General features: G+C 39.2%; 1 protein-coding gene across 1 annotated transcript in view; it reads right to left on the bottom strand.

Moving 5' to 3' along the window:
* The window catches only part of alk (ALK receptor tyrosine kinase), a 924,960-nt gene that overhangs the window by 505,713 nt on the left and 404,025 nt on the right, over positions 1-15,222 (bottom strand). Inside the window, exons 2-3 of the mRNA XM_061895727.1 lie at positions 14,246-14,350; positions 2,373-2,522 (exon numbers count right to left, since the gene is read on the bottom strand). Coding sequence (XP_061751711.1) covers positions 2,373-2,522; positions 14,246-14,350 — 255 coding nt within the window. The remainder of the gene's footprint in view (positions 1-2,372; positions 2,523-14,245; positions 14,351-15,222) is intronic.

Raw genomic sequence — 15,222 nt, 5'->3', positions numbered from 1 at the left:
AAATGTATCTAATATTGTGATGGTCACTGTTAAATCATTCATTCCATACTGTTGAAAAAAACAAGAAATGAGGTAAATAACCATAGCATACAAATGGATAACATCACATGAGTTTACGATTTTATTATCAATATAATACTAGTTGCTACAATGTTTAGTTGTTTTACTATTACAGCAAGTAGATTGAATTCAGTTCAGCTGTTGTTCAACTTGTCGTCCAAAAGATGTGTGAATCCCACCATGCTACTACTGCTAATGCTAGGAAGTTGTGGATTTTCATGGGGAACTTATTGATAACTTGAAAGCTTCTAATACTAAAGTTGGAGCTCCAGAGTTGAAATAACTTATGCATCTTTGTGTGTGCCTTCTTTTACCTGAGAGCATGTAAACTCCAATTTATTGGTACATTTTTACGTTATTGTGCTTTTTCACATTTAGTTTCCTTTTTTTATTTACTTAAAATGTTGAACTAATTCTGAGTTTATTTGTTTTTTAGTAGTGATTATGCAAGCGCATGCCGCTGCGCACTCTTCAAGGAGTACCGCGGAGTGCACCTCGGGACGCGACCACGGGCGCTCATCTCCTGCACGCATCTCTCCGGCGGCAGCAAGCCGCTGCTTTCCATCAGCACTCGACGGCACCTGGAATTAGTGAGAGGTGCTGCCTTCATAACCCTGCTCAACCTGCTATCTGGCGCCAGAACGTAATCATCTGTTTCCGTACAGTAAGCCACGTCTAGCTCTATGCGCACTCTTTGCTCTCCGTGTCTTCTTCCCCGTGTTATGGATTGTCTCGTGTCCTCCTTGTCGCTACAACTGCAGACCTCCGTCCCTGTGTTGACGAGTTATGTGTCTCGTCATTCCTTGTACCTCTGCTTCCCGGACTGCCTCTTGGATCTCGACATTCCGCTTGGACACGGACCTCCTACGCCCCGCTATGGCCCCCGACTTCTTGCTTGTCTCACGGATCTATGAGCCTGCCTTGACCCCTTTTGGACTTGCTTCTTGCGCAACATAACGGTAACACTCAACAGCTAATCTCCACACACACACACACACACACACACACACACACACACACACACACACACACTTTAGATTCGACACACTCCACTTTCCGTTGGTTAATTATATTATTGTTTTTGTTATTATATATAGTGTATATTTACGATATATATATATATATATATATATATATATATATATATATATATATATATATATATATATATATATATATATATATATATATATATATAATACATCATAGGGCTATAATACACCCTTGTTGTCTGTGACATCCAGTACCTCCCTACACAACAGATTATTTCAAACTGAATAGTTAAAAACAATGTAGAAATTGTGATATTGATCAAGATTGGTTGTTTTTTTAGTTTTGGTCACAATCACCCATTCCAAGGCTCTGATAATATGCTTGAAATAATCACAAATAGGGAAGCAATGATAATATAAATAATAAGGATAATAAAAATGCATGATTTCACATCTTTATTGAAACCAATTCCAAATAGCACAGATAAAAGTACCGATGAAAACTGGTATCGATAAGAAAAATCAATGTTAGTATTAGTAAGATATAATATACTAACGATATGCAGCCCTACTCATGATACACAAAATAAAATAATGAAACAGACTTCTCTGTCCTCATTTCACCATCACGCTGCGTAGATTAAATGGCAGAAACTGTTTTTTTCATCCTCCAAAGTTTAAAAACAAATGGAGCTTGAGAACGTGGAAAATGTGAAGGGTCTGGGTTTCTCAGAACAACTGAATCGGGTCTTTGGTAGGGAGCAATACATAAACATATATTTTTAGCAAACATTATCCGGCTTTCATCGAGTGTTGGAACAAATAAGTGTGACACCTTAAAAAAGTTCAGGTGCTAAAAGTTGTGAATCGTCGCCCCTTTATACTCAATTCAAGTGAAAATAGCAGAGGTTTCTCAGGATTGGCAAATATCCAATGTCGGGCACCCTCAAATATTAACTCGCAATTAATATTCCTATTCTTGATTTCAATTATATTATGTAAATAGGGCCATTGTTAGGCACTGGACCTGTTGCTAAGAAACTGCTTTAGAGAAGTGTTATTGTCTTTTAGGTGCCCAGCTAAAACTGAAGTGGACCCTAAACTAAACTCAAAAACATATCCTTTTTTGAGGTATGAATGTTGCAAAGAATATGTGTATTGGTAGAAAACATGGGGATTTCATTTTTTATTTTTTTTTGGGCCAAATCAAACGAATCAGATTCAATCGTTTTGTCAAAGACAGCCCTAGAAAATAGTGTGTCAATTTATATACCAAAAAAAACCCTCGACAATGGGGGAATGTGATACCTTCGCTCTTACCTTCCTCCCACCCTTGGGGACTTCCTGCCTTCTTTTCCATCTTTCTGTCGCGTTCCTCCAGTGTGTCCCCTGTCGCCACTATGCTCCATGTAAACTCTGGGACACCATCAAAATTCTGGTCACATGATCTGCTTCTGTCACATGGCGGACCTAGTGAAGAGAGACGCAATTATTAAGTAAAGGCCGTAAGCACAACCGCTCACATTGATATACAAACTAAATTAATATAGCGCAAAACAGAATTAATATCGATTTAATAATTGCAAAGAATCAACGTGGTCATTGTCCTTTGCATATATTAAGAATAATAAACAACCAAATAATAGGCTGGGAGTAGGGTTGTCCCGATCCCACATTTGGATCGGATCGGCCGCCGATGTTTGCCAAAAAATGCGTATCGGTAAGGCATGGAAAAATGCCGATCCAGATCCATTTTTTTTTTTAAACTCCAGTCCGCGTTTTCCAACGCACCGATTTGAATAAAACATTTCACTCTTCTGCTGCTCCCTAAACTCCGTTCTGGATTTTCCAGCACACCTTCCAAACATCCACAGGCTGTGTTCAAACCGTTCAGACGGCCGTGTGAATTAAAAGTTACGGTAAAAATGTCAGCTGTGTGTGATTATTTTACCCTACAAAACGAAAAAGATGAAGAGGTGGAGTGCAAAACATTTCACAATAAAGTCAAGTGTGGTGGTAAAGTTGTAAGACATTTGAATGACTCTTGCGAGTGAGAGGCTTTTTAGCACTCATCATAGATGAACACAGGAGCAGGCTGACAACTGAGCATCTTGAAATGCTCGTCTTTGTTAGAAAGAATCTCCCCATTATGCTTGGACTTCAATTGTTTGCCCCCCCCTGACTGGGGCAAACAATTGAAAGGAATATGTGTGTATATACATATATATATATATATATATATATATATATATATATATATATATATTTTTTTTTTTTTAAGTTTACACTTGTTCAAGAGCAAGTATTGATGCTGAATTATAGACATTTTATCCCACTCAGGTTGTTTGTGTGTTTTGCTTTTTTTAATAATGTTTACAGCATTATTTGCACTTTATACTGTTCACTTTTTTACTGTTTAATGATGCTATTTCTGTTTGTCATGTATAATTTGTGATATTTTGTGTTTATCCTTGAATACCAACTATCGTGTATTATTCAAACTCACCTAATTCAGCTGGCTAGTTGTTATCAAGAGTACTAAAATCCTTTTCAGCATGAATCTGACAACTAAGTAGGCTAACTAACTTTAAACTTTAATACATGCTCGGATAGGCCAGTATCGGCCAGTATCGGTATCGGATCGGAAGTGCAAAATCATGGATTGGGACATCCCTAACTGGTAGTAAAGAAAATATTAACACAGCATATCCACTTGCCGCTCATGTATGATGTATTGTTGTAACTGTCATGACGTGGGCACAAACAGACTATTCCGGACCAGGTGTGAAGGTAGGAACATATTTATTTTCTCAAGAAAAGCATGCCGTTCACACAAGAAGCTAACAAACTAAAAAACTTAACACAGGAAACATAGAATCTAAACACTTAACATTGACAATGGCATGGAACAAACAAGACTTACTGTGGCATGAAAACAAGCAGCATGAACTACGGCATGAAACGTTTATTACAGAGCAGCGTGAACCCAAGCAATAAAGGAGCAGCAAGAACTATGGTACCGTATGACAACTAACAATGTCGCCAGGACGACTAACTGGCAAAACAAGCTTAAATAATAGTCTCTGATTAGAGCAGGTGCGTGATCCGAACACATGAGGCAGGTGAACCTAATGAGTCGTCATGGAAACTGAAACAAACAAGGGCGCACAAAAACAGGAACTAATGGAGTCCAAAACCAACAGAACATAACTAAACAAAGCATGATCTAGACCAGTGCTTTTCAACCACTGTGCCGTGCCATGAGATACAGTCTGGTGTGCCATGGGAGATGATCTAAGTTCACTTATTTGGTTTGAAAATATTGTTAGCGAACCAGTAATTATACTCTGCAAATGATGTGTTGTTGTTGAGTGTCGGTGCTGTATAGAGCTGGGCAGAGTAGCCGTGTAATAATCTTCCATATCAGTAGGTGGCAGCAGGTGGCTAATTGCTTTGTAGATGTCGTAAACAGCGGGAGGCAGCATGCAGGTAAAAAGGTGTCTAACGCTTAAACCAAAAAGAAACAAAAGGTGAGTGCCATTAAGAAAAGGAGACATTGAAGCTTAGGGAAGGCTATGCAGGACCAAACTAAAACCAAACTAGCTATAAAGTCAACAAAAACAGAATGCTGGACGACAGCAAAGACTTACTGTGGAGCAAAGACAATGAACATCCAAACATTACATGACAATCAACAATGTCCCCACAAAGAAGGGTAAAAACAAGTGAAATATTATTGATTGCTAAAATAAAGTAGATGCAGGAAATATCGCTCAAAAGAAGACATGGAACTGCAACAGGAAAAAAACAAAAAAAAATAAAAAGCCACCAAAATAGGAGCGTAAGACAAGAAGTACAACACTACACACAGGAAAAGAGCAAAAAAGTGCAAATAAGTCAGTGTCTGATGTGACAGGTGGTGACAGTAAACCTACTTTGAGACAAGAGCTATAGTCATGCATGCTTGCTTATGCTTTAAAGTCATATCCAACAATTGCGACAACGACCTTATACTGTCACCTGAGTTTCGTGTTTTAATGATTTCTGCTGGTGGTGTGCCTCCCCATATTTTCAACGAAAAAAATCTGCCTTGGCTCAAAAAAGGTTGAAAAACACTGATGTAGACCACAGATCATGACAGTAACTTTGCCATATTTATTCTATGCATTAAACAAATGTTTCATTTGTTTATGTATCTACACGAGCATTGTATCAGCACTGTATCCCAAGTTGGTGATCCCACTAATGACTGTCATATTAAGAACATGGCTACGGGGAAAATGCAATCTGACAGTACGGGCACCCAGCTGTTAACACATTAATTATGTACAGATAGAAAGTGTTATGCCCATTAATTTAAAAACCTGTGATTTTGATTTCCGGACGATACATAAATATTTTTTTCTAGCAGACTAAACACATATAGTTTTAGTGTAATTATAATTATTAGTGGGAAATTAAATAAAATATTCCCCAATTAAATAAATAAATCATGTTTCAATTATATTTTTAATTGGCTTTATTAGATGATAATTAATGGCAACTAAATCATTGGTTGCAGTGATGGTTATCAGTACGACATTTTTTTTTTTTTTTTTTTTTGCAAATTAATGCAGAAAAGAGTGAGGGCTGTACAAATGGTCAATAAACTCCGCCAGCATTTACTTGGTGGTGGATGGTGGAAAGCACAGCTTTTTAATGATTCCATTCATCATGCTCAACTACAAGTAATAATTAAATTAGAATTCATAATAAGAAAATGAATTATGTTTAAAGCACAGGCCAAACCATTAAGAGTAGCATGCAGGCTGTAATACCAAGACTTTGATTTCTTAATGAGCCTTTCATGACACTGACTCCGTACTCGTTCATCAAACGGAGGAGGAATTGATCAATGTTTCTTGTTATGTCGCCCGAGCTGATCGACTGGCCACTTTAATTTTAGACTAAATCTATAAGTCAATTCAAAGTAATCCTGAACTACTGTGATTACAAAATAACAACAATAAACGGATCCACCAATATTCAGTATGTCCCTGCTTTGGTGCAACAGTTGGATTTTTTAAATGGATTGGTTTTGCTGCCAGTGAGTGGTACTGGTGCATCCGTCCATCCATTTTTCTACCGTTTGTCCCTGTTGGGGTCGAGGGGTACTGGTGCAATGCTAAAACAATATAAAACAAATTAAAAAGGGCTGACTGCCTCCAAATTAGCAGGTAGATGGCTGAACATGGACACAAATATGGGTTTATGAGACAATGATGAGAGCTGGTTTTAAATAGATAATAAAGGTTAACAAAGCCCAACCTCAAACAAATAGAACATTTGTCAACAATGCTTGAATGGGACCTACTGTATGATGAATTTAGATTTACTGACTTATAAATGTTACAAAGTTGGATACTCATGTTAAAGAATGGTGACGTATCAAATCATGAGGTTCATGTATTTTGTTGTGAGCTTGCACTCAGTTTTGAATGCCTCTGTTTGCAGGGTTTTGCGGTTTGGCTAAATTTTAACGTCACCGTGAGGTGGACGCACTTTATTCAGACATCAACTCGAGCCCTCAGCCGAATGGGCAGGGCCTCCTTGGTAGGATAAAGTATTATTTCCATTTAATCTTGGCATGCGCATAATAACATCCATGTGCATAGACATTAATGGCAGCTTCTTACTCTCTGCATAAGTCAGAGAATGTGCAGGTATACCTAATGTTGTAACCAGGTGAATCTATATAATGTTAATGAAGTTTACTTTTGACCTTGTCTGGAAGAGTGGTGAACACTATAGATGACTTCAAGATATATATATATATATATATATATATATATATATATATATATATATATATATAAATATATAATATATATATATATATATATATATATATATATATATATATATATATATATATATATATATATATATATATATATATATATATATATATATATATATATATATTGGAAGAGTATATATATATATATACTGGAAGAGTGGTGGACACTATAGATGACTTCAAGATATATATATATATATATATATATATATATATATATATATATATATATATATATATATATATAAATATATAATATATATATATATATATATATACGAGGATGTCGTAGTGGTTTGTGCAGCCCTTTGAGACACTAGTGATTTAGGGCTATATAAGTAAACATTGATTGATTGATTGATTGATATATATATATCTTGAAGTCATCTATAGTGTTCACCACTCTTCCAGACAAAGTCAAAAGTAAACTTCATATTAAAATTATATAGATTCAGTATATATATATATATATATATATATATATATATATATATATATATATATATATATATATATATATATATATATATATATATATATATATATATATACATATATATATATATATTTAAAAATAGTGTACATTTTTCAATAGATAAATTATGATACTTTTGGAGAGGGCGGTCATGGTTTCATTTGCAATCTGGGAACGCCTGCAGAATCGAACATCTTACAGACGGACTCAAAAAACAGGTTATAAAAGTGACTAAGGAGCACAATTGACGCAACATTTACATTAAAGCATATCGAATACAAATTATCTAGACCACAAGGAAGTGTTTTAAATGTAGATTAAAATCATCATAGGTCTCTTTTAACAACTGGATCCTACCAAGTCTGCCAGGAAGAATACTCCGCTATCAAGCCAGAATTTCACCAAAAGGGTTTTAATGGCTACACCAACAGGTGAGGTTGAGTTCAAACTTGCTAAAGGAACTTTATCCAAATATATTGTTAGTGTACAGCATATATTTGAGCTTATATGTAGAGTACATCCGGAAAGTATTCACTGGGCTTAACTTTTTCCACACTTTGTTATGATACAGTAATGAAGGAGCTGAGCCGGAAGGCAAAGCTCTCAATTTACCGGTCGATCTGCGTTCCCATCCTTACCTATGGTCATGAGCATTGACCGAAAGGACAAGATCACGGGTTACAAACGGCCCAATTGACTTTCCTCCGCCGGGATTCCGGAGGCAGCGGACAGGTACCGACACGCCAAGCAGTGTGCGGCTTCAGCGGTCTCGGAGGCAAAAACTTGGACACGGGAGTAGTTCGGGTAAGTCATGGAAAACAACTTCCAGACTGCTTCGAAGCGATTCTGGACCACCATCCGCCGCCTTAGGAAGGGGAAGCAGTGCACTGTCAACACCGTGTATGGTGCGGATAGTGTTCTGCTGACCTCGACTGCGGATGTTGTGGATCGGTGGAGGGAATACTTCAAAGGCCTCCTCAATCCCACCAAAACATCTTCCTATGAGGAAGCAGTACCTGGGAAATCTGTGGTGGGCTCTCTTATTGCTGGGGCTGAGGTTGCTGAGGTAGTTAAAAAGTTCCTCGGTGGCAAGCCCCCGGGGGTGAATGAGATCCACCCGGAGTTCCTTAAGGCTCTGGATGCTGTGGGTTGTGGTTGACAAGACTCTGCAGCATCGCATGGACATCGGGGGCAGTTCCTCTGGATTGACAGACCAGGGTGGTGGTTCCTCTCTTCAAGAAAGGGGAACCGGAGGGTGTGTTCCAACTATCGTGGGATCATACTCCTCAGCCTTCCCTGAAAAGTCTATTCAGGTGTACTGGAGAGGAGGCTACGCCGGATTGTCAAACTTCAGATTCAGAAGGAACAGTGTGGTTTTCGTCCTGGTCGTGGAACTGTGGACCATCTCTATTCTCTCTGCAGAATCCTTGAGGGTGCATGGGAGTTTGCCCAACCGGTCTACATGTGCTTTGTGGACTTGGAGAAGGCATTCGACCGTTTCCCACGGGAAGTCCTGTGGGGAGCGCTCAGAAAGTATGGGGCATCGGACTGTCTGATTGTGGCAGTCCGCTCTCTGTACGATCAGTGTTAGAGCTTGGTCCGCATTGCCGGCAGTAAGTCGGACACGTTTCCAGTGAGGGTTTGACTCCGCCAATGCTGCCCTTTGTCACCGATTCTGTTCATAACTTTTATGGACAGAATTTCTAGGCGCAGTAAGGGCATTGAGGGGATCCGGTTTGGTGGCTGCAGGATTAGGTCTCTGCTTTTTGCAGATGATTTGGTCCTGATGGCTTCATCTGGCCAGGATCTTCAGCTCTCACTGGATCGGTTCGCAGCCGAGTGTGAAGCGACTGGGATGAGAATCAGCACCTCCAAGTCTGAGTCCATGGCTCTCGCTTGGAAAAGGGTGGAGTTCCATCTGCGGGTTGGGGAGGAGAACCTGCCCCAAATGGAGGAGTTCAAGTACCGAGAAGTCTTGTTCACAAGTGAGAGAAGAGTGGATCGTGACATTGACAGGCGGATCGGTGCGGCGTCTTCAGTAATGCGGACGCTGTATCGATCCGTTGTGGTGAAGGAGGAGCTGAGCAAAAAGGCAAAGCTCTCAATTTACCGGTTGATCTGCGTTCCCATCCTCACCTATGGTTATGAGCTTTGGGTTATGACCGAAAGGACAAGATTACGGGTACAACCCAGTGGGCACCCGTCCTTAGTTCAACGTCGAGGTGACGTTGAAATTACGTCGCAACGTCACTCAACCATATCCCGACCAAATCACAACCAACTGACCCCACCACACCATATGTTGCAAATCTGGTTTGTTTTCCTCATTGGGGGACATCGTCGTTTCAACGTCGTTTCAACGTGTACAATTCAACTTGCCAACCATTCTGCGCGCATTGGCCATTTGCGACAGTATTCAACGAAACCGCCGCTTGATGGCAGCGTGCTGCACCACACACACCACCTAGCGTATCACAGCCAAGCTTGTGCGCATGCGTGCTGAAGTACTTCCTTTCCAATCCAGCAAGCAAGATGAAGAGCGAATATTTGAATAGGAAATCGAACTATTTCCATCGACGTCCATAAAGATTCAGGTTTGTACCTTGAGATAATACTGGTTAATTATATCGATATAATTGTGGCCCTTTCACATGAGGGTTGCAGGAAAACGAGAAATTTATCTCACGCCTATTCTCAACGTTTATTTTGACTGTATAAACTGGACCTGAGCAAACTTTTTTTTTTCTCCCCAAGCAGACAACTAACAATTTTTTTCCCCACCTGCCCAAAAGCAAACAATTGTTTTTCCAGGCTAACACAAAACAATATTTTTTTGGTTCTGTACCCATTGTCTTTTACAGCCACGCCAGTCACTGTATTAATTTACTTCCTCCTGATTTTGATCTTCAAAACACCCGTCTGGATGGCAGTTGGGTTTTTCTGGCCCATTTTAATGTTTATTTAAATGTTGCCAGTTTATTTTAAGTACAGGTACTTTTTAATTAGTTTGACTTGTTAGCAAGGCTTTGTCTCAAAAGGCAAGTCCATGGGTCGCCCATAAAAGGATCCATGTAATATTAAATGCTATGATCTTTACTTATTTTTTTATTTTACTGATAAGGCCAGTACTGCTATTACAAGAGCTTTTGTCAAGTATTGGAACTTCCAAATGGTTTCACTGTTGACCTGTTGGCCAACATGTATACTAAAATATATGACAATAAAATATCCAGACAGATTTTGTTTCATATGTTTTATGATTGACAATAAAAGACTGCACGGAGCCCAGAAATTTCGGGGGGGAACAAAGTTTTTTCTCTTGGCACAAGAAGGCAACCAACTTTTTTTTTTTGCAGAGCTTACAGGAGCAAACTTTTTTTTATATACGTCAGGAGAACAAACTATTTAATTTTCAGTTTTTGCTAAACAATCTCTTTTTTTCCCAAAAAAAACATACCCTCCCCCACGTTTCTACTTTCCGCCCCTAAGTCTATGTACATGTACCACTACCGGTAATTGAAAAGCAGAACGTTAATGCAAGGCAATGTACCAATGATTTCAGTTTATGCATATATGGAACAACACAGTACACTTGCTATGATACATATAATACCAAAAAAGATAATTTTTTGATAAAACTGTCCTTCCATGTGCAGAAATTGGACAGTGGAGGAACTACTCGACCTTGACGAGTTGATAAAAACTCAACCAAGCAAGAACAATTTGCTGGTAAGTAATTATAACGTAATTGTGTAGCTGTTTTTACATCGGAAATATTATTGTATTTAGGTAGAAATTTCAGGTTATGAAATCGTGTAGATAAAACACGTGTAGATAAAACAGGCCCTATACATGAATGTATATGTATGTGTTTGCCAGCCCCTTCCCCCAGTGTATGCTAAACACATTCTCTTGTATATTTGCAGACAGCCAGGCTCTCAGCGATTGGTGGATATGACTTAAAGAGCTGTTTAAGCACCATCATGGACAGGTACTTTCCTCTTTCTCTACATATATATTAAAAATAGGCGATGTAAGACCCAATTTCTAATCTATGAGTGCTAAATCGGGAATTATAATATGCAAAATTCCATACTTTTTGGCCTGCATGTATGACTTGCGTGTTCAATTTCAGGCTCATGACAAATGAATTAATGTCCAATCTGAACATGAAGGGGAGAGGGGGAAAAACTGCCTTTGCCGAGACGAAGCTGCTCGATGTAGTCACAGGTGAGTTTGTGTGTGTGTTTAATAATTACATTAACTTGTTTGGGGTAAATCACATGCACCCTTAATTAATTTGTATTCTTTTTGCCTGTTTACAGCTAGTGTCTTGGATACCCAGAAGAAGACCGAAACGATGGGCCATGATGCCATAAAAAATAAACTGAAATATGCCCCAGGACGGAAGAGAGGAATAGGATGGGCATCACAGGCTAAATAGATAATTATATCGATTGACATTCTCCATTTTCTTTGTACTTAATTAAAATTTTGTATTAACAGGATTCAGCCTGGAGCTATATATGCACTATCTTTTGTTGTCTTTAATTATATTGATATATTGGTTTATATTACGTTGATAATTGGTTGGTGGATCTTAGGTTGAAACTGAAAGTTGAATCAACGTTGAAACATTGACGTAGATTCTATGTCGGTATTTAAACGTTGATCCAATTTTCATTTTCAACCCAAATCCAACGTTATTTCAACACGGGAAAGTAACGTTGTTTCAACGTTGATTAAACGTCTCTGTTAGGTAGAAACTGAAAGTTGAATCATCCATTTTCTACCGCTTATTCCCTTTCGGGGTCGCGGGGGGCGCTGGCGCCTATCTCAGCTACAATCGGGCGGAAGGCGGGGTACACCCTGGACAAGTCGCCACCTCATAAAAAAAGTTGAATCAACGTTGAAACATTGACGTTGATTCAACGTCGGTATTTAAACGTTGATCCAACTTTCATTTTCAACCCAAATCCAACATCATTTCAACACGGGAAAGTAACGTTGTTTCAACGTTGATTAAACGTCTCTGTTAGGTAGAAATTGAAAGTTGAATCAACGTTGAAACATTGACGTTGATTCAACGTCGGTATTTAAACGTTGATCCAACTTTCATTTTCAACCCAAATCCAACGTTATTTCAATACGGGAAAGTAACGTTGTTTCAACGTTGATTAAACGTCTCTGTTAGGTAGAAACCGAAAGTTGAATCAACGTTGAAACATTGACGTTGATTCAACGTCGGTATTTAAACGTTGATCCAACTTTCATTTTCAACCATAATCAAACGTTATTTCAACACGGGAAAGTAACGTTGTTTCAACGTTAATTAAACGTCTCTGTGCCCACTGGGAAGTGGCCGAAATGGGTTTCCTCCGCCGGGTGGCGGGCTCTCCCTTAGAGATAAGGTGAGAAGCTCTGTCATCCGGGAGGAGCTTAAAGTAAAGCCGCTGCTCCTCCACATCGAGAGGAGCCAGATGAGGTGGTTAGGGCATCTGGTCAGGATGCCACCTGAACGCCTCCCCAGGGAGGTGTTTATGGTACTGTACGTCCAACCGGTAGGAGGCCACGGGGAAGACCCAGGACACGTTGGGAAGACTATGTCTCCCGGCTGGCCTGGGAACGCCTCTGGATCCCCCGGAAAGAGCTGGACGAAGTGGCTGGGGAGAGGGAAGTCTGAGCTTCCCTGCTTAGGCTGTTGCCCCCGCAACCCGACCCTGGATATGCGGAAGAAGATGGATGGTTGGAAATTGTTTAATCTGTTATTGAATGATTTTTCAATTACTTTAAAACAATTGTGAAAGTAGGCGGATCTTGAAAAACTATGCCTTTTAAAGAGCTGTTTTGTTGACTGGCTCATTTATTTAATCAACTGGGGTAACCGTTTTTATCAAGGATACAATCACAGATATGAATTAGAAGAGCATCATTGAAATGTATACCTGTACATTTTTTTGAAAGAGTTAATATAGTTTCATTTTGGCCTGTGCTTTGATAGTGAGATCCCTATTTTAATTTTCGCAAATTCACCAAAACATCACCGTGGATTTATTAAGTCAGTTTAGCTGACTGGAGAGCCAGCATCCGCAGCTCGTGGGTCCATGACGATGACTTCTGTTTTGATTGATAAGCCATTTTACTGTCTTTGGACAGGCACCATTTGGAAACAATTAGGGTATACAAATAAACAGTACAAAATATTTTTGTACCAGTACATATCTGCGGCCAATGGTCTTGTACGATTTGGTGGGTGCAGCTAAAATACTGGTGCGCTCTATAGGTCTATAGCCCGGAAAATATGGTGCTCGGTACTGCAAATTGGTTTGCGTCATACACTAAGAGACTTTCAAAACATTCGACTTATTTGTGAAAGTCATATATCTACAAATCACTTCCCTTTAAACTTTAAATTGCATGTTTAGCGTTTCAAAGTTGGAGTTTGTATGCGTTTGTGTGTAAATGTTATAGAACCAATTCTGGTCTAAATTTTATGAATTTAAATTAGCAAACTAACTTTTGAACATGGAGCATTTTTACTTTAAAATTATTGAAATTATCAAGTCGTGGCTGTATGCGGTGATTGGTAATCAATTTTAAGGGATTAATCTTCTATGACAAGATCCTGGATGTACAGTATCTCCATCCATCATTAGGTTTAGCATGTTTCAAGTGTGTTTGTGTTAGGAAACTGAGTTAGAACGTTTTCTGCGATCCGTTGAACAATGCAAAAGTGGGCAGGCAAGTCAGAGATGTTTATCCGTTCTGACGGGAGTCTTGATGCGTGGTGTCATGGCCAATTGGGTGCAGAGGATCTTTTGGGAACAGAGGCGGCTGGTCCTGTCTATCTTGCTGAATAGGGCAAACAATCCAACTCACCTGAGATGGGCATCAAGTTGTTGGGAAAGCTCAGGTCATCCTCAGCTACCCAGGAAAAGCTCCAGAACCCCTGAGGAATGCCAGTCCTACCAGCCAAAGTCTCACCTGCAAATAAAAAAAAAGCATCCCACCATTAGTGCAAATGTAGTAAAATGCCTCTTTTTGTATCAGATCGAAGCTACAGTTTATATAGCAGTTTAAACTCTATTTCACCTACTACAACAAACTTAACTAAATGGGCAGCAGTTATCTCCATCCCGGTCTCTATTGTTGTGTGCTTGGGCAAGACACTTCGCCCATGTTGCCTCCAGTGCAGCCCGCACTGGTGTATGAATGTGAATAAGTGTTTGTTGGTTGTCGGAGACGCCTTTGGAACCAATTGGCAGCCATGTTTCTGTCAGTCTACTCAAGGGTAGCTGGAGCTACAGATGAATCTTACCACCACCATGTGTGACTGTGGAGTGAATTAATTAATTAATGGATAATTAATAAGCTGGGTGTTTACTGAACGTTGTGGAATTTACTATAGTGGTTAAATTATTTTGATAGCTTGTGTTGATATTTTGGTTTTTTTTATTATACATTTATTAAGTTAAAGCTTTCTGGACAAAAGCAGCTTTGCGTGAAATAATTTTGTAGGCTTTTTCAGCCATGATTAAAAGATACAGATGTATGTAACAGAAAAATAGGTGGTGTCTTATTTTATACATTTACCTAAACTAAAGCAGCTGTATAATGGGCATATATATCAAAAGGAGGTTAACGCCCCTTCCACAGCACAGGGTGGTTCTGAGTTTGAAGCTTAGCTTTGAGGTTGCATGTTCTCACTGTGACTCAGTAGATTTTCCCTACATAATGTCCAGTTATCCTCCAACAGTCTAAAATTGTGCATGTGACCTCGGACTACGTTAAGGTAACGTGTGGAGTTCCCCAGGGTTCGGTCCTTGGCCCTGCACTCTTCAGCATCTACATGCTGC

Source organism: Nerophis ophidion, linkage group LG03, assembly GCF_033978795.1.
Source record: "Nerophis ophidion isolate RoL-2023_Sa linkage group LG03, RoL_Noph_v1.0, whole genome shotgun sequence".
Classification (NCBI taxonomy): domain Eukaryota; kingdom Metazoa; phylum Chordata; class Actinopteri; order Syngnathiformes; family Syngnathidae; genus Nerophis; species Nerophis ophidion.
Note: the sequence above shows the minus strand (reverse complement) of the source record. Positions and strands in the feature narration are given on the sequence as shown.